We start from the raw sequence: 18,878 nt of genomic DNA, 5'->3' as shown, positions 1-18,878 counted from the left end.
TTCATCCAATCAAGATGAAATTTCTTGAGCACCATGTTGGCATAAACTGGTGGAGAAATAAAAATGATGATGTCATCAGTCACGTGGTTCGGCCGCCATCTTGGAAAAAACAAAAAAAATTGCACCTCTATATCTCCGAAAGTGCTGAATAGAAAAAATTGAGACATGGCTCATTGTAAAGAACTCCCCATGGGGAATAAAATATGTTAATGATGATGTCATACTGTCATAGGTGCCTCCATTATGACGTCATAATTCGACAAGTACAAAACTTCATCCGATCAAGATGAAATTTCTTGAGCATAATCTAGGAATAAATTAGTTTAGGAAAAAAATAATGATGACGTCATCTGTTATGTGGTTCGGCCGCCATATTTGTTTTAACACAAAACCCTTAAAAACCACTGAAAATACATCCAGGCGAGGGTTTGCAATCTCTGATTGCTCTTTTTCTTGTACATTCTGTTTTGACCATGTTAATCATGTGAGTTGACAGAAGGAAACTTCTACCTTTAGAGATTAAAATTATTATTTTTTATTTTTAAAGGATCAGTTATCCGAGCCAAACAACAGCAAAAAAATAAATATCTAAAAAGGTTTTCACAAAGTATCATGTGATTCTTTTATTTTGATGCCAATGGCAGATTGCAAAGCTAATCAATACCCAGGAGACTAGTTAAAAGATTGCTCGACCGCGTCGTGAAGATAAATTGTCGGATTAAGTTCACCACACCCTTACAAGAGAATAAACGAGTCTCATCCAAAGTGTCCAGGTTCTATCAGGACTCTGTGAAATATGACAGGACCAAACAGTCAGGAACATACACATGGATCATTGCAATTCTGATTGCTAAACAGGAAAATTGACATGTGTAACCTGAGATTAAGGAAAAATAAATAAAAGAAAGTCCAAATGTCCTTCCGACATAATTTATATTAAGCAAAAAATAAGGTTTTATATTTTTGTCAATTTAAGCATTAATTTGAATATTAATGAAAGTACTTACACACCTTGACATATGGCAGAGCATATTGTGGTGATGCCGGACCGCTGTCCTCCCCACTAAACGATCTTGCTTACACAAATTATTTTTTGCCCATTATTTCTTAACATAGACAAACTTGAGTTACCTGATGGAACCAGTGAGTAAGGGATTGAAGGCGTACAGCCAATCCTGGATCTCTCTCTCATTGCAGGCTTGCAGCAGGATGCCTCGGTGCTGGGTGCAAAGGACGAATGTGTTTGGGGTCTACGGAGAGAGAGGGGACAATGGATCCACAATAACACAAAATATGATAGAAAATAATGAAGACTCATTCCAAAGCACCCTCACTCCTCTTCTTACTCATAAACCTGAAAGTTTTCGTGTGACTATCAACTCATTGTAAAAGCTCCAATGTACTAACACTCACCTTAAGCATGTCTTGCTGATCCTCGCTGTATTCCACCTGTGCTGATGAGAGATTGAGCGCACCACGCTCTACAGGGTCTTTGTCCCCATTGTATATGTATGCGTATGGGCGTCGCACCACCACGTAGCGCTTCTGCCACAAGTTGCTGACTGGTTGCAGAAAGCTCAGGTAACCTTTCTTTGACACCACGGGGCTGAAACGGCAACGGAGGAAGTCAATGAACACCATCAGGAGGATAATGATGAACAAGGAATGCTTTATTTGTTATTTTCCAAATTCAGACGTGATAATGCCTGGTGTTGGCTTAGCGGTTAGGGTGCCGGCTTGGGATCCTAGGATTCTGGGTTCGAATCCCGGTCGATCACTGAATTAACGCCAGGGGGGTTGACTCAGCCTGTCATCCGTCCGAGGTCGGCAAATTGAGTACCAGCTTGCTGGGATGAATGATCCCGGTGTGTACCCCGATTTAGAATAGGTACACCCTATCCCTGCGCATCGTAAGAGGCGACTAAGGGTTGGCGTCAGGAAGGGCATCCAGCCATAAAAACATTGCCTCAAACAGGGAACCATGATTGTCATGGGGCCTGCAAGGCTAACCCCCGCTCTAGCGGGGAAAATGGCCTTCAAAACGATCATTCATATTCATTCAGACGTGATTGGCATCCAATGAAATAGAAGCGTACTGCGAGAAACTATAAAAACCAAGCACAATCCATGTACTGCACACTTCCGTGAATCCTGTGATTAAGTAATTAACAAACAGAAGTAGGCTTCAATCTCACGTCCCCAATTATATGATTTGACCATACTCGAATCACGAGACCTTTTTCCTGTATTACACTCCCTCAGGCCCTTACCTGATTCGGATCTCCTCAATGTCTGGCACAAATTTTGCTGAAGGCTTGTCCACGACACTCTTGCCTGGCGAGTGACTTGGCAGACAGATGCCCAGTGGATTGAGTGCTGGGGGTGTTTCGGCATCAGGAGATGGGCTTGCCGAACGTGACCCTGCATCTGGAGTCCTGTTGTGCATCGAGGGGGAGGGAACAATACAAACTATAGAGTTCATAGAACACCTTACCCCACCCAGTGTTCAAATAAATAATTTAATTTAGATAGAATAATGATTTTAAAGGTCGTATATTCAGGAAGTTTAGCGCCATGGATGCAGTGTGTTTTACATCACCGGACATGTTACATTAGTATTTTGTGCCTGTTGTTTGCGTCCTTTATGACATCATTAAAAACTAAGTTTCTGTTTGGAATGATTTTCAATTTTGTTTGATTGCCATCCAGATAGACAGAGTAAAAATATTATCTCACTCCTCTCTGCACATGCGTGATCGGACAAATTCAGAGCCAAAGTATGACTGAACTACACGTTCATTTTCCGATTCATGTTCAAAATATAACATTCAATTGAAATCAAGTTGTTCCTCGATCATAAACTGACATTTGTGGATGGGCAGATGGACGGACAGCCAGAAGGGAACCAATTGCTTAACCCCACTTTGTGCTTCGCATGCGCGGGGTATCAATGAGGCAAGTCCTCATTGAGGGCACAGACAGCCACAACCACACCTTAAACATTTAGATTTTGAATATATACAGGGACTGAGAAGAAAGTATTCACACCCCTTGACATTTTTCACATTTTGTTGTGTTACAGCCTGAATTTAAAATGGATTAAATTGAGATTTTTTGTCACTGATCTACACATAGTACCCATAATGTCAAAAGTGGGAGTTTTTTTTGTTTTGTTTGTTTTTTAGAAATATTTACAAAATAATGGGACTGTGGGTCTTGAAGCTCACCTGGATCAGGAGCAACAATCACCCAAGCCCAGGGGTCTATACCCATCATTAGGCATCAGATATGAAGCTTATGATCGAGATTCATTGGAATCGTTGTGTAGTTTCAGAGAAGAGAGCACATACTTATTTTGGGGGGTCTGACACCGCCCACCCCCCTCCTTCGATCAGATTCAATATCACACTAAATGTAAACTCACTGCGTGTTATTTTTGCACAATTGCAATGGACCTGAATTGCTATACTTAGCTGACAGTGTGAACAACGTTTCTTGTTCACAAGTGTGTGAACAAACAGGAGTCAGTCCCTCAGGAGAGCCAGGAAACAATATCTCTCTACTCTCAAGACTGGACTATCAAACCTGTCTCCCTCTTCCAAATCCTGGTGGCGTCTGGTCAAATCCGTTTCTGGTGTTTGTTCCCCCTCCATCCCCTCCCTTACCTCAAATGGCTACACAGCTGAATCCGCACGTGACAAAGGCGAATGCCTCAACTTTATGTTTGCCTCAAAATCTTGTGTCCCAAACCCATCTCTCTCTGTTCCCACTTTACCCAGTCGTACCCAACTGCTCCTGGACTCTGTGTCCTTCCCTCCTGACAAGGTGGAGAAGTTTCTGTCAATCCTCGACTCTGATTCTGCACTTGAACCAGACGGCATCAGCCCACGGGTCCTAAAATCCTGCTCTGCCGCTCTATCTCACCCTCTCTCTGTTCTCTTCACCCTCTCTTTTGCTCAAGGTCATCTGCCATCATCTTGGAAATCAGCAAACATCACCGCTTTACACAAAAAAGGGCAAAAACAGATCCTTGCAACGACAGACCAATCAGCCTGCTCCCAATTATCAGCAAAGTCATGGAATCCATCATTGCTTCGGATATCAAATCCTTCCTCTTCTCCAATGGCTTGATCTCTGATCAGCAATTTGGATTCAGACCAGGTCACTCTACTCTGGACGTGCTGCTTCTGCTGTCTCAACAATGGATGGAGGCCCTCAATGCCAAACAGGAAATTAGAGCTGTCTCTCTTGACATATCACATGCCTTCGATACGGTCTGGCACCCCGCTCTGCTCACCAAACTTTCCTCCTATGGTATCCATGGAAATCTCCACGCATGGCTTGCGGACTTCCTCTCTGGTCGTAGTCAACATGTGGCCCTGAATGGGGTTCTCTCATCTCCCCTTCCTGTTCAGGCTGGAGTTCCCCAAGGTAGTGTTCTGGGCCCTGTGCTTTTTCTGGCCTTCACCAATGATCTCTCCGACTCTCTGGAAAATCCTCTCTATCTCTTTGCTGATGACTCCACTCTCTGCTGCTCCATTCCTCATCCCTCAGATCGGCAGCCTGCAGCCTCCTCACTCTCTGCAGACCTGGACAAAATCACAGACTGGTCAAACAAGTGGAACATGTCTTTCAATCCTGACAAATCTCACACTCTTACAATGTCTCTCCGAAAAGACCGACTGGACAACCCTCCCATCTACTTTCTGAATAATCCTCTCCAAGAAGTTCTGTCACTCAAGCTTTTGGATCTCACTATCTGCCATGATCATTCCTGGGAAAACCACATTTCCAAGCTGGCCTCCAAAGCCAGTCGTCGACTGGGCATCCTCCGTCGTGCGAAGTCCTTCCTTGACAAACCTGAGCTTCTCACCACATACAAGGCTTTCATCCACAGCTCAATGGAATACTGTTCCCCCCTCTGGGCTGGAGCTCCAGCCTCACACCTAGCTCGGCTTCACGCTGTTGAAACCAAATCTTTCAGAATCATTGGAAGCTCCCACGATGAAGCTAACTCCGAGGGCCTTTCACTTAGTCACCGCAGGCAGGTTGGTGGTCTTTCTGTCTTCTACCACATCCTCTCCAGCCTAGCTCCCCCATTTCTCTCTGTGCTCTGTCCCCCAAATATTCTTACAGGTCGCACAAGATCTGCCAGCAACCCTCTTATAGTTAAACTGCAAAAATCAAGACTCTCTATTCACCTTCACCGTTTCATTCCCCTTTTCTCCCGCCTCTGGAACAAACTCCCTCACTCTCTTCAATCCCACTCCTCCCTCCAGGTCTTTAAAACAGTTGTTCACCACCATTTCTTATCTTCCCCCATCCAAAATCCTGATCTTTTCTACCCCCGTTAATTCACCCCAGATACCCTTTTTTGAAATACGGACTTCCTTCCTGGAAGTTCTACCAGTGTGTTTTATACCTCACCCCCCCCCCCTTCCCATGCCCCTTCCTCCCAAGCCCTCTCTCTCCCACAGATCTCCTGATGTCCATGTTCTCTGCTGTTGTACTTGTGTGCTTCCCTCTTTCTCCCCATCTTGTCTCCCGCTCCCTTTTTCATATGTTGTATGTGTCAGTTTGTTTGATGTGATTTCATGTTAGCTCTTACACGAGCCTCGATCTTGTATTAAAAAAAAAAAAAAGGGGCAAAATGCAACAAACATAACATGATGTGACATATTCTTGTAAAATAAGGAAACCTGAATACAATTTTTCAATACAGAACCGGTATCCATACCTCTGTCCAAGTGAACCATAGCGCATGTCAGCAAGTGAGGGACACGTGGAAGAAGGCGTGATGGTCGTAGAACTACTGATGTCTGAGACGGACAATTCACGAGTGAGCGTTGACGCAGTCTCTGATAGCTGCAGCAAAGAAAGGCAGGAAAAGTCACTCAGCATGATGGGAAAGCGAGGAAAATGAATGGGCCAAATGGTAAATCTCAAACATCAGTGTCATTACAATGAGCAAGGTGTGCAACAAATTCCAACAGCAAAAGAGGCCAGGCCATACCTTGTTATCACTCACGCTGTTGTAAACTTGAGTAAATTCTCTATTGAAGGTATGAGTTAAGATCCTGAGGCACTGCAAGAAAAGGAAGAAGGAATAAATGTGAAATGCTATTGAAAGATGCAAAAGAGCATTGAAACCTAATGGTCCATAGAGTTTAAATATTAGCAGATTTTAGAGGTCAGCTCCAGCAATACATTGGAAACTAGAACTGCACTCGGTAGAAAGCATACCGACTCCACCAGGCTGAACAGTTTACGTTTTGTATCCCACTGATAGGCCGGATCCCAATCTGGATCTTCACCGAAATTGAAACAATTTGTCCTTGTCTCACACGCAACATTGTCCAAGTTTCGTCCAAATCAGTCAATAATGTTTTGATATTTCATGCTGTGCTGGTACATCCTTTTTGGCCCTGGTGTTGAGCTAGCGGCTAGGGTGCCAGCTTAGGATCCTGGGTTCGAATCCCGGTCGATCGCTGAATTAACGCCAGGGGGGTTGAGTCAGCCTGTCATCCTTCCGAGGTCGGCTAATTGAGTACCAGTTCACTGGTAATTCCCTGCTTGTCGTAAAAGGCAACAAAAAGGGTTGGTGGCAGGAAGGGCATCCGGCCGTAAAACATTGCTTCAAAAAGGGGACCAAAAAACAACAACAACCACGGTCCCCGAAAAAGGGCAACCCCCGCTTTGCGGGGAAAAATGGCCTCTAAAGGTGTTTTTTTTTTTTTTTGTCCTTGTCTCACACAACATTGTCCAAGTTTCGTCCAAATCTGTCAATAATGTTTTGATATTTCGTGCTGTGCTGGTACATCCTTTTTGGCCCTATGTACCACACAACGGTGAGGAATCACTTTAAAAAAATTATAGTATTCGGATCTTCATCAAAATCGAATCAATCAGTTCTGGTCACACACCTAACCTGTAACCAGGTTTCGTCAGAATCCATCCATAACTATTTGAGATATCCTGCTCATGGACAGACAGACAAACAGGGGAGAAAACAAACGCAGGCAGACAGACAGACTAACAGGGGTGAAAACAGGTGCAGACAGACAGACAAACAGGGGTGAAAACAAACGCAGGCAGACAGACAGACTAACAGGGGTGAAAACAGATGCAGACAAACAGACAAACAGGGGTGAAAACAGATGCAGACAGACAGACAAACAGGGGTGAAAACAAACGCAGACAGACAAACAAACAGGGGTGAAAACAAACGCAGACAAACAAATAGGGGTGAAAACATATCCAAAAAAATCTCAAAAAGGCATTATGGGCCTGTCATGACCTTTATCACACCATACAATGCCAATAAGAGCTGTGTCATGTTGCAATGAAAACTCCCAAATCCGAATTCATTGGGACTGAACAGTATTTGGATTACAGAATTTTTCGCATTTTGGAGCATGACACGTTATATATTTAATTTACATATTTTTTGTATGCGAAGTCAAGGCTTGTGGAACACCTATAACACTGAATGGATCAGGATGCAACAGACCAAAAGGAATAGTAGAGAGAGGGCGGAAACACCAACTGCAGGGTTTAGGGACATAATAGAGGGAGACTTGGACAAATAAGGGATGTGGGGAGGAATGAGGGGTAGGGGAGGACACATGGGCTTTGTGAAGAGGTTGAACTCCCACTTAAAGTCTCTTTACACCGCTTTGTTGCCCTCTTAAACATTTTCTGAAGTCATTTGTTTCATGCAGTTCGGTTTCTCATTCATGTTTATTTTGGGTAAGGTAAGTATTAATTATTTCGTGTGTTGAGAGATCAAATTCATTCCCTGCAAGATGCTTATTGGACTGTTCTCCAAGTTTTATTCCTTGACCAAAATATAATTTAGAACAGAGCACATACAGCGGCCATTTTGTGAATCTGCATAGGCCGCAGGCCACAGGTGTTGGGTGTCAGTCCATGGCCAAGTATAATTGGAACTAGCACGGAGTGCATACATACGCCAGGCTAAACAGTTTACTGTTTGTATCCCACTGAACGGCCAGATCTGGATCTGGACCGGAACCACAATCTAATCGGCTTGTTCTTGTCATCTAACCAACTCATCCACCAACTTTTGTCATAATCCATCCAAACTTTTTGAAATATTGTGCTATATATGTAGTTTTTGGCCCATCTCTCAATGGTGAAGAATCATACTAAAAATTATTGCATCCAGATCGCAATCCACATCTGCACCAAAATTGAATCAATTTGTCCTCGTCACAAACCCAACCTGTCCACCACGTTTATTCCGAATCTGTCCATGCATTTTTGAGATATCCTGCTATATGTAATTTTTGTCCTATCTCTCAATGGTGAAGAATCACTAAAAAAATTCTCAGATTCAGATGCAGATCCTGATCTTCACCAAAATCTAATAATTTCGTCCTCCCCACATTCTCAAACTCTCCACCAAATTTCATCCGAATCCATCCACAACTTTTTGAGATATCCTGCTCACAAACAAACAGACAGACAGACAGAGGTGAAAACATAACCTCCATCCACCTTTGGAGGCGGAGCTTAGAAGGCGCAAAAACCAATACCCTTACCTGCAGGCCTATTAGCTTGAGCTTACATCCAATCATCAGCGGGGTCATGGAATCCGTCATCGCAGTTGAAATGAAATCCTTCCTTTTCTCCAACAACCTCATCTCAGATCAATTTGGATTCAGATCAGGTCACTCTGCCCTCATGGATATGCTGCGTCTACTCACCCAAAAATGGATGGAGGCCCTCAATATCATGGATCATGGATCATGAGATCAGGGCCATCTCTCTCGACATATCTCGAGCTCGTGATATGGTCTGGCATCCTGCCATGCTCTCCAAACTCTCTTCCTATGGCATCCAAGGCAAACTCCATTGTTGTGTTACTGACTTCCTCTACTCTCGTAGCCAAGATGTGGCTCTCCATGGAATCCTTTCTTCTCCTCTCCTTGCCGAGGCCGGAGTGCCCCAAGGCAGTGTTCTAAACCCCATTCTATTCTTAATATTCATCAACGATCTGTCCAACTCTTCGGGAAATCCTCTTTATCTATTTGCTGACGACTCCACACTCTTCCCTCTCTTCACACCTTGACAAACATCACAAACTGGTCAAACTCTTGGAACATGTCTTTCAATTCTGACAAATCTCACACTCACTATCTCTCTTTGAAAGGACTTTATGGCAAACCCTCCTATCTAGCATAATAATCATAATAATAATAATAATAATAATAATAATAATAATAATAATAAAGGTTTATTTCTATTCAACTTCCATCGTGACCAAACGCCGAATTGAAGTAAGTTTTACAATTGATAAATTTAACAAGTAAAATATAATAATGCAATAAAATGGCAATTAAATGTAAAATATAAAACACAATTAAAATAAAAACGAATACAAAATAATGACAATAAAAGGTACGCCAATGCAGAGTAAAACTAGAACGGCACTCAGTAGAGAGCATATACTTCCACCAGGTGAACAGTTTGCGTTTAGTATCCCAGAGTAGACCAGAAAATCACAATACAGAATCACATTTAATCAAAATCATCCGTCTACAACTTTTTGAGAAATCCTGCTTTGTATTGTTTTAGCCCGATCACTCACAATGGTGAAGAATCACTTTAAAAATTAAATAATTCTCATATCCGAATCTATATTCAGATCTTCAACAAAATCGAAACTATTTGTCCTTGTCACACACACAACCTGCCCACCAAGTTTCGTCCAAATCCATCCACAACTATTTGAGATATCCTGCTATATGTCGTTTTTGGCCCTATCTCCCAATGGTGAAGAACGACTTAAAAAATTATAGTAGCCGGATCCGAATCCGGATCTTCACGAAAATCTAATCATTTCTTCCTTGTCACACATGCTACCTCTCTGCCAAATTTCGTCTGAATCCATCCACAAATTTTTGAGATATCTTGTTCACAAACGGACAGACAGACAGACAGACAGTGGTGAAAACATAACCTCCAGCCACCTTTGGTGGCAGAGGTAAAAAACATTTTTTTTACCTTTTTAATTGTTTTAAAACTTTTTTTTACAAAAAAAGTTAACAAAACCAAAAACATCAAGAAAAACAATTTTGCGGTAATTTAACTATTCACAACAACAACATGCATTTTAAGGCCATTTTCCCTGCTAGAGCGGGGGTTAGCCTTGCGGTCCCCATGACAATCTTCTCCATTTTGCCCTATTTTCTGCATCTCTCATTGTTAACCCCCTTGCCCGCATTTCTTCTACCACCATCTTTAGCCAAGTCTTTCACGGTCTTCCCCGTCCTCTACTTCCTTCTACATTCATTTCCATCACTCTTCTCAACCCGTCACTTTCATCCTTCCTCAACACATGACCAAACCATCTCAACCTGTTCCTCTTCACAACATCAATCACAGGCTCTATTCCCATCATCTTTCGCAATTCATCATTTGTCTTCCTCTCTCTCAACGATACTCCGCACATCCATCGAACCATTCACATTTCCACCCTTTCCAGCCTTCGCAATTCATCATTTTCCTTCCTCTCTCTCAACGATACTCCGAACATCCATCGAACCATTCGCATTTCCACCCTTTCCAGCCTTCGTTGCTGCTCTACATTCATGACCCATGTCTCGCTTCCATAAATCATAATCATAACACTCATAAATCATAACACTTAACTATTCACATCAAAGTTCAAAATTTAGCAAACACTACAATTGAAAATTTAAAACTTTCTTAACAATCGACAAAACTTTCTTAACAATCTCCTTGAGGAAGTTCAATCACTTTTTTTAATTTTTTTTTTTTTTTACTTTTTTTTACAAAAAAACAAAACAAAAAAACCATCAAGAACAAACAATTTTGCATTAATTTAACTATTCACACCAAAGTTCAAAGTGTAGCTAACACTACAATTAAAAATTTCAAAGTTTCTTAACAATCGAAAAGACGTTTCTTAACAATCCTCCTGAGGAAGTTAAATCAATCAACCACCTGGGTCTTGCTGTCAGCCTTGATCTTTCTTGGACAAACTACATTTCAAAGTTGGTCCCTAAAGCCAGTCACCTTCCTTGGCACACCTGAACTCTTATCCATCTACGAGGCCTTAATATGCAGCTTGATGGAGTACGGCTCTCCACTCTCGACTGGCGCCCTTGCTCCACACCTAGCTGCTGTGGAAACCAAGGCCTTGAAGATCATTGGAATCTCCCACGATGAAGCTGAGTCTATGGGCAAATCACTTTCCCATCGCAGACATATCGGTGGTCTGTTTTCGTCCGCCTCCTTTCTGGTCTTGCACCCTCCGACCTCTCCATGCTTTGCCCCCGACCCACATGTTTGTGCAGGGCGCATGCTGTCCACCATCAATCCCCTTCTGGTGAAGCTCCAAAAATACAGGATCACTGCTCACCTTCGCTCATTTGTTTCTCTTTTTTCCTGCCTGGGGAATCAACTTCCATATTCTCTTCAATTTAATTAATCCCTCCAAATAAATAAAATATATTCTTCAAAAGTATTTTGGCATTGAAAAAACTTGAGATTCTGGTGATTGTTGTGACTAATATTTGGTTAAAAACACCATTTTGTACTCTTAACTTACTGGTCAGGTGGATAACCTTTTTCTCACTCTTCATATAAGTTAAGTATGATGCAATGACAAAAATAAACGGCTGCAGAGGTTGAGAAATGATGAGGATGGGATTTTAACTTTAAAATTTCCCTTCAGGTCTTCAAGAGAGTTGTTCACCACCATCTCAGATCATCCCCCATCCAACACCATGATATTTTCTACCCCCAGTTCCCCTTCTTCCCCCAAGCCCACATCCTTCAAATTTCCAGTTTTTCTTTCTTGAGAGTTTGTTTCTGTATCCATTCCATCCACCCCATGCAACTTCCCCCTTACCCAATTTCTCCCCACATCCATTATTTGTCCAAGTCTCCCTCTATTTTGTCCTTCAACCCTGCTGTTGGTGTTTGCCCCTTCTCTCAATTGTGTTGGTTTTTACTGTTGCGTCTTGATCCATTAAGTGTTCTCGCTTTTATACGAGCCTTGATTCTTTATACAAACCCCCCCGCCCCCCAAAAACAGGAAATGAGGAGAGGCAGGAGTAAGGGAAACACTGAAATTAGCAAAACAGATAAGGTAATACTCCCCCTCTGATGAGAGAAAGAGAGCAAGAGCGACAGAGAGACAGAGACAGAGACAGAGACAGAGACAGAGAGAGAGAGAGAGAGAGAGAGAGAGAGAGAGAGAGAGAAAGAGAGAGAGAGAGAGAGTGAGAGAGAGAGAGAGGAAGAGAAAGAAAGATGACAGAGCATCTTAACAAAACAAGACAATCGCTTCAGATTAATTCTGTCTCTCTCTCTGTCTGTCTGTCTCCATCCTACCCCTTTCTGATTGTCTCCATCCTCCCCCTTTCTGTCTGTCTCGCTCTCAACCATGTAAGGGGCAGAAGTTTGATAGATATTGATGGATAATCATCCAATTAACATCCAATAAGAGAACTCTTTTTGTTGGGAAACGCAAGGGTATTTTGGAGTTACCATAATGAAGATACGAGATCAGTACGTTACACGAACTCTGCTTGTTCATGCAATGTACCGAGATCTTTACAGAAAATCAAAGAAATGATCCCATATGGATTTTTCAAATTACACTCGAAAATGAGACCTTCATTTAGGAAACCTTGGGGGTTTTACTGGGCCTTGCTTAGGCCTATGAAGCTTGCAAACAGATACAGTTGCGTGAAAAAGTAAGTACACCCCATGTAAAGTTTTGACTTTTTCAACATATTTCAACATACAGCTATTTGATCTTCATTTCAACAATATTGATAGACCAGCAGAAGTACCTGGCATTGCCGGGCGGGGGACGGGAGGGGGAAGGGGAGGGGAACGGGGGGAGGGGAGAAGAGGGGGGGAGGGGAGGGGGGAAGGGGAGGTGGGGGAGGGGGAGAAGGGGAGGTGGGGGAGGAGGAGGGGGGAGGGGGGGAGGGGATGTGGAGGAGGGGTGGGTGAGGGGGGGAGGAGGGGTGGGTGAGGGGGGGAGGAGGGGAGGGATGGGGAAGGGGAGGGGGAGGGAGGGGGTATGGTGGAGGGGGAAGGGAGGAGGAAGGGAGGAGGAAGGGGAGGAGGGAACGGTAGGGGGAGGGGGGAGGGGAAGGGGGAGGGGGGAAGTAGGAGGGGGGGAGGGGGAGGAGGGGAGGGGGGAAGGGGAGGGGGTAAGGGGGGGGGAAAGGGTAGGGGGAGGGGGGAGGGGAAGGGGAGGATGGAGGGGGAGGGGGAGAGGAGGGAAGGGGAGGGAGAGGGGGGAGGGAGAGGGGAGGGGAGGAAGGGGAGGGCCAGTCAACAATGACGTTGCAGTTCTCATGGGAGGAGAGCAGCACAACAATCGTGACATCGTCCTGCATCTTCGCAACAACAGCACAAAGCGGATTTTGAGACTCACCGATCCTGTGACGCCCTCCAGTACCGGCGTTGCCGGGCGGGGGAAGGGAGACCCGTACATTCCCAACCCGTACATTCGCCCTCTCGACTCAAGCTCACTCGGACAAAGGCCTCGCACAAATTACACCGTGAAGGCCCAATGGCCATGTCTATGCCACAAATCAAGTACATGAGCGAGTCTGGCGCAATGAATTGAAAATATATAGAACGCTCATACTCCGTGAAAAGTGTAGCCGCCGTGTTGCCATGTTGGTTAGCACGACTCGACCAACTCGCTTCGCGGATCTCGTTTGTTTTGAACGTGTCCCAGATTTTAAAAGCGAGACAACTGTTAAAATGCCATTTTATGCGGCAATAAACCGCTCCAATCGGTTAAGGAAGGGTTGTGGAAAGACGTTTTACAGCTTTTTCAAAGACGTTTAATTCATATCGCACAAAATCGACAAAAAACTCGATCGCACAAAAGGTGAAAAAACGCAATCGCTTTTCGCTCTGAATTACGTGCAAACGCGTGACGAAAATCACCATTGCCCAGCATCGAGTGCCAACCAAGATGGCGCCCCGTAGCTACATCTCCACCTATGTGGTGTGAATGGCAATGGTCATTCTATATATTTTCAGTTCAGTGGTCTGGCAGCGAGGATGGAACATCACGTGATCGCTCTGAGCGAATCAGCGAGCTGCTCTGGCACCGGCTGAGATTCCGTGTATAATGTTCCTCGCTGAAATGCGCTGAGGTAAATATGAATAAAAAATATGGATCTCGTCAAATATTTTTAGGTCGGCCATTTCCTTCCCAGGCTCAATGGCCATGTCTGTGCCAAATATCAAGCACGTGAGCCTCTCCGTTTAGGAGTCTATCGGTAACACACACACACACACACACACACACACACACACACACACACACACACACACACACACATACACACACACACACACACACACGACAAACACTTATCACAGCCACTGAGCTTGGGGAAAGTGCTGTCACTACCATCACTTCCCAGGATGCTCATCATACCAGCAACCAGCGATGCTCTGCATAGTGCATGGACATGATGATGAACCTAGTTAGCCTCGCTCATTACGGAATTGGACATAAGTCTATGGTGATCGGCCTGTGTCATCAAGTGGGCTAGTGTGAACTGTGTTTTATTTATATAGATAAAGGTGATATAATATAACAACTATCATGAAACATTTACATTTTGTAGTCCATTGTATAATTTAAATAAACATAAATGTAAATTTCGCATGTGGAAAAAGTAAGTACACCCTTGGCTCTAACAGGTGGTATTGCCCCCTTTGGCAGAAACAACCTCAAGTAGGCGTTTCTTATAACTGTCTACCAGTCTCTGACATCGACTGGTAGAAATTTTTGCCCACTCCTCCATGCAGAATTCTTTCAGCTGTGCGATGTTTGAGGGGTTTCTTGCATGCACAGCTCATTTCAAATCCCCCCACAACATCTCGATGGGATTTAGATCCGGGCTTTGACTTGGCCATTCCAGAACCCTCCATTTATTTCTTTTCAGCCATTCCTTGGTGGATTTACGGGTATGTTTAGGGTCATTGTCATGTTGCAAGGTCCACCTTCGGTTGAGCTTCAACTTTCCGACAGATGGCCTCACATTATCCTCAAGCACCCTCTGGTACAATGAAGAATTCATGGTGGATTCTATGATGGTGAGCTGCCCAGGCCCTGATGCAGCAAAGCTGCCCCAAACCATAATATTTCTACCACCATGCTTTACAGTTGGTATCAGGTTCTTGTGGTCAAATGCTGTCTTTGGTTTTCGCCAAACATGTCTTCTGGTACTGTGGCCAAATAGCTCTACCTTTGACTCATCTGTCCAGAGCACATTGTTCCAGAAGTGCTGGTCTTTGCCCAGGTGTTCATTGGCAAACTTTAGTCTTGCCCTGATGTTCTTTCTGGACAGCAAAGGTTTCCTCCTGGCACACCTCCCATGTAGATCAAATTTGTGCAGCCTCTTTCTAATGGTAGACTCGTGCACTTTGACATCAACAGTGGCAAGAGCTACCTGTAAGTCCCGTGATGACATTCTGGGGTTCTTAGAGACTTCTTTCAGGAGCGAGCGGTCTGCTCTCAGGCTGAACTTGCTAGGGCGGCCTGGCCTGAACAAGTTGGCAGTTGTTTGGAATCTTCTCCACTTGTAGATGATCTTCCTGACAGTCGAATGATTGATTTCAAATTGTTTGGAGATCTTTTTAAATCCCTTCCCAGACTCGTAGGCATCTATAACCTTCTTTCTGAAGGCCTCAGGGAGCTCTTTTGATCTAGGCATGGTGACGCCGCACACTTCAACAACAAAGAGCAAACCAAACTAAATGTCTGAGGTTTAAATAAGACAGGTTCCTCCAAGATACTCTCTAACGATGTTCTAATCATTTGCACCTGAGCTGGTGCACCTGATTCTAATTTGAGGTATTTGAAGTAGTGATAAATGTAGGGGTGTAGTTACTTTTTCCACATGCGAATTTGCATTTATGTTTATTTCAATCATACAATGGACTACAAAATGTGAATGTTTCATGATATTTGTTATATTATATCACCTTTATCTGTCAATATTGTTGAAATGAAGATCAAATAGCTGTATGTTGAAATATGTTGAACAAGCGTTACGCCTAGGTCCCCCGTCGGTGAAGTGATGTGAGTTGACAAAGTGGAAGACGCAGAAAACATGCTATGATATGATATTTCGCTCACAAGGTTCAGACATACATGGAGGCGGCCATCTTGGATTTTGACGTGGCAATCCAATTTTCAATAGCGTTCTTCCTTATGCCTAGATACACCCACACACCAGATTAGACGTTGGTACTTCGCTTATTTTTCAAGATATTCCGCTCACAAGGTTCAGACATACATGGCGGCGGCCATCTTGGATTTTGACGTGGCGACCCAATTTTCAATAGCGTCCTTGCTTATGCCTAGATACACCCAAACACCAGATTAGAAGTTGGTACTTTGCTTATTTTTCAAGATATTTCACTAACAAAGTTCAGACATACATGGCGGCGGCCATCTTGCATTGTGACGTGGCGACCCAATTTTGAACAGCCTTCTTGCTTGTGCCTAGATACACCCACACACCAGATTAGAAGTTGGTACTTCGCTTATTTTTCAAGATATTTCGCTCACAAGGTTCAGACATATATGTGGTGGCGGCCATCTTGGATTTTGACGTGGCGACCCAATTTTCAATAGTGTTCTTCCTTATGCCGAGATACACCCACACACCAAATTAGAAGTTGGTACTTCGCTTATTTTTCAAGATATTCATCTCACAAGGTTCAGACATACATGGCGGCGGCCATCTTGGGTTTTGACGTGGCAACCCAATTTTAAACAGCGTTCTTCCTTATGCCGAGATACACCCACACACCAGATTAGAAGTTGGTACTTCGCTTATTTTTCAAGATATTCATCTCACAAGGTTCAGACATACATGGCATCAGACATACATGGCGGCGGCCATCTTGGATTTTGACGTGGGTTGCACCCACACACCAAATTCGAATGCGGTCCTTCGCTTACGCACGCACGCACGCCCGCACGCACGCACGCACAGACGGACGGACGGACACACGGACGGAGGGGAAAACAATAGTCCCCCTTTCGCTCCGCTGCGCGACGGGGGACAAAAAGTCAAAACTTTACATGGGGTGTACTTGCATTTTCACGTGACTGTACCTTACAGAATCCTATTTCACACAATTGTTCAAGTTTAATGATGGTGGTTTTCATGAAGAGGGGGAACAGATGACAAGGTAATTTGACATCTTACCTTAGCGGCGAGCTGCTTTTCATGCTCAAGCAGAGATTGCGAAAGCGGTGAGGCATAGCCACTGCTCTCACTGAAGCTTGGCGTTTCCAGCACAGGCGTCCCAACATCTGTCCCTGAGATCTGTGAGGAGCAACTAGTTGAGGCACTGAGTGGCCCCCCAATGCAGGACGATGCGGGTGAGAAAGATGAGGAGAGGGACGAAGAGGTGACAAGCGGTGCACGATCTGCATCGAGCCGTTCGCGCAACAGCAGGAAATGTCTTGTGCGCTCCACCTGGTTGAGTTGGCAAGAAAATTACTTAAGGATGAACATACAGCATGCTTGGGTTGACACGATAACTCAGTACTATATTTGCCTTTGAGCTAAGTAGTACGAGATTGACTCCGGGCCTGACTATAAAATGTCATCCTGGTGCTCCTTACATGCAGGGTGTCGCACCAACGATGCACAATCAATCATGATTGCCCTTCAGAGGGGGAATGTTAATGTGGCTGCCCTGTCTGCTATCATTCACTGATGGAAGGGAAATATCCCATGGTATCTTTCCAAAAGGTAAGACGAGATCATACCCTGGAAAAATTTTGAATTTCTGTCCTGATCTACGACTGGGGTAAAACTTCAACAGCATCACTGCACTCTGACAAATTACACTAACTATCACTAGCCGGGTGCTGGGTATATGTGCACATTAAGGTGGTCCATGTCTATATGGTAAAAAATGAAGTTACAGAATTCATGCTCCACCTGGCTGCTCTCATTCCATTAGACACGAAACATTCATGCCAAATTTTGAGTGAATCGGAGAATATTTACAGGTCACTTAAAATGTTGAAATTTTATGCCCTGAGTTGAATTCCTACCATGGAGCCACTGGCATGTTATTTGCACTGCTCAGAGTGTCAGTGCCTTGATATTTATGCTAGATTAATATATTATTTGGTTTCGCTTGTTTTCTTACTATTTGTTCCAGATAACACAGAAAAGGGTGCAGACACAAAAAAAAAAAAACACGAAATTTAAGCGACCCCTAAATATTGTTGAGTTGAGCCAAAATTTTAGATGCGTAATCAGTTATCCATATGGACCAAGGACAGGCTTGTGGAGCAATGTTATTCACTTGGCTGCATCATTTTCTGGGGACGCAGCTGTGCTGCTATCCATGTGTGAGGCAGATAAACTAAAAGCCTTCGATGCTGTAAAAAAACAACAACAACAAAAAAACATGATATGACAAGCGTACAGCTGTGAGTCTTTTTAGTAAATGTTCTCACCTCCTCGAGGTGATTGAGTCTCTGTAGTTCCCACTGGTGCTCCAAAATAAGTGAGTCACTGCGAGGCCGCCAGCCTGAGAGGTTTTCCTCTCCACGCACGTATGCCACAGATGTGTCTAGTACACGCCGACGGCGCCGCTGCATGCCTGGAAATGATGCGAATAAGATTGGGGTAAAAGATTATGGCTTGGCGAGTTCTGAGTCCAATTAAGACATGGTTAGAGTAGTAAAATCACTGGAAGATCAAATAGAAAACATCCGAAAATGCAAAGCTCGTCCGCGTCCACTTTGTATTAGCTTCTTCTTCTTTCGTATGCTAAATATGACGAAAATAGGTAAGGAAAAT

The 18,878-nt window shown here is 43.9% G+C and overlaps 1 protein-coding gene across 1 annotated transcript in view; it reads right to left on the bottom strand.

Moving 5' to 3' along the window:
* Window positions 1-18,678, bottom strand: part of LOC137424637 (kinesin-like protein KIF1B) — a gene marked incomplete at its 5' end in the record, with an annotated part of 27,625 nt that extends 8,947 nt beyond the window's left edge. The window contains 7 exon segments of the mRNA XM_078769580.1: window positions 1,132-1,250; window positions 1,414-1,606; window positions 2,271-2,435; window positions 5,738-5,865; window positions 6,014-6,085; window positions 17,262-17,534; window positions 18,533-18,678. Of these exon segments, the coding sequence (XP_078625706.1) occupies window positions 1,132-1,250; window positions 1,414-1,606; window positions 2,271-2,435; window positions 5,738-5,865; window positions 6,014-6,085; window positions 17,262-17,534; window positions 18,533-18,678 (1,096 nt within the window).
* Window positions 18,679-18,878: the final 200 nt, after the last annotated feature.

Source organism: Myxine glutinosa, unplaced genomic scaffold (genome assembly GCF_964187855.1).
Source record: "Myxine glutinosa unplaced genomic scaffold, kmMyxGlut1.1 SCAFFOLD_3196, whole genome shotgun sequence".
Taxonomy (NCBI): domain Eukaryota; kingdom Metazoa; phylum Chordata; class Myxini; order Myxiniformes; family Myxinidae; genus Myxine; species Myxine glutinosa.
This window is presented reverse-complemented; position numbering and strand designations above follow the sequence as displayed.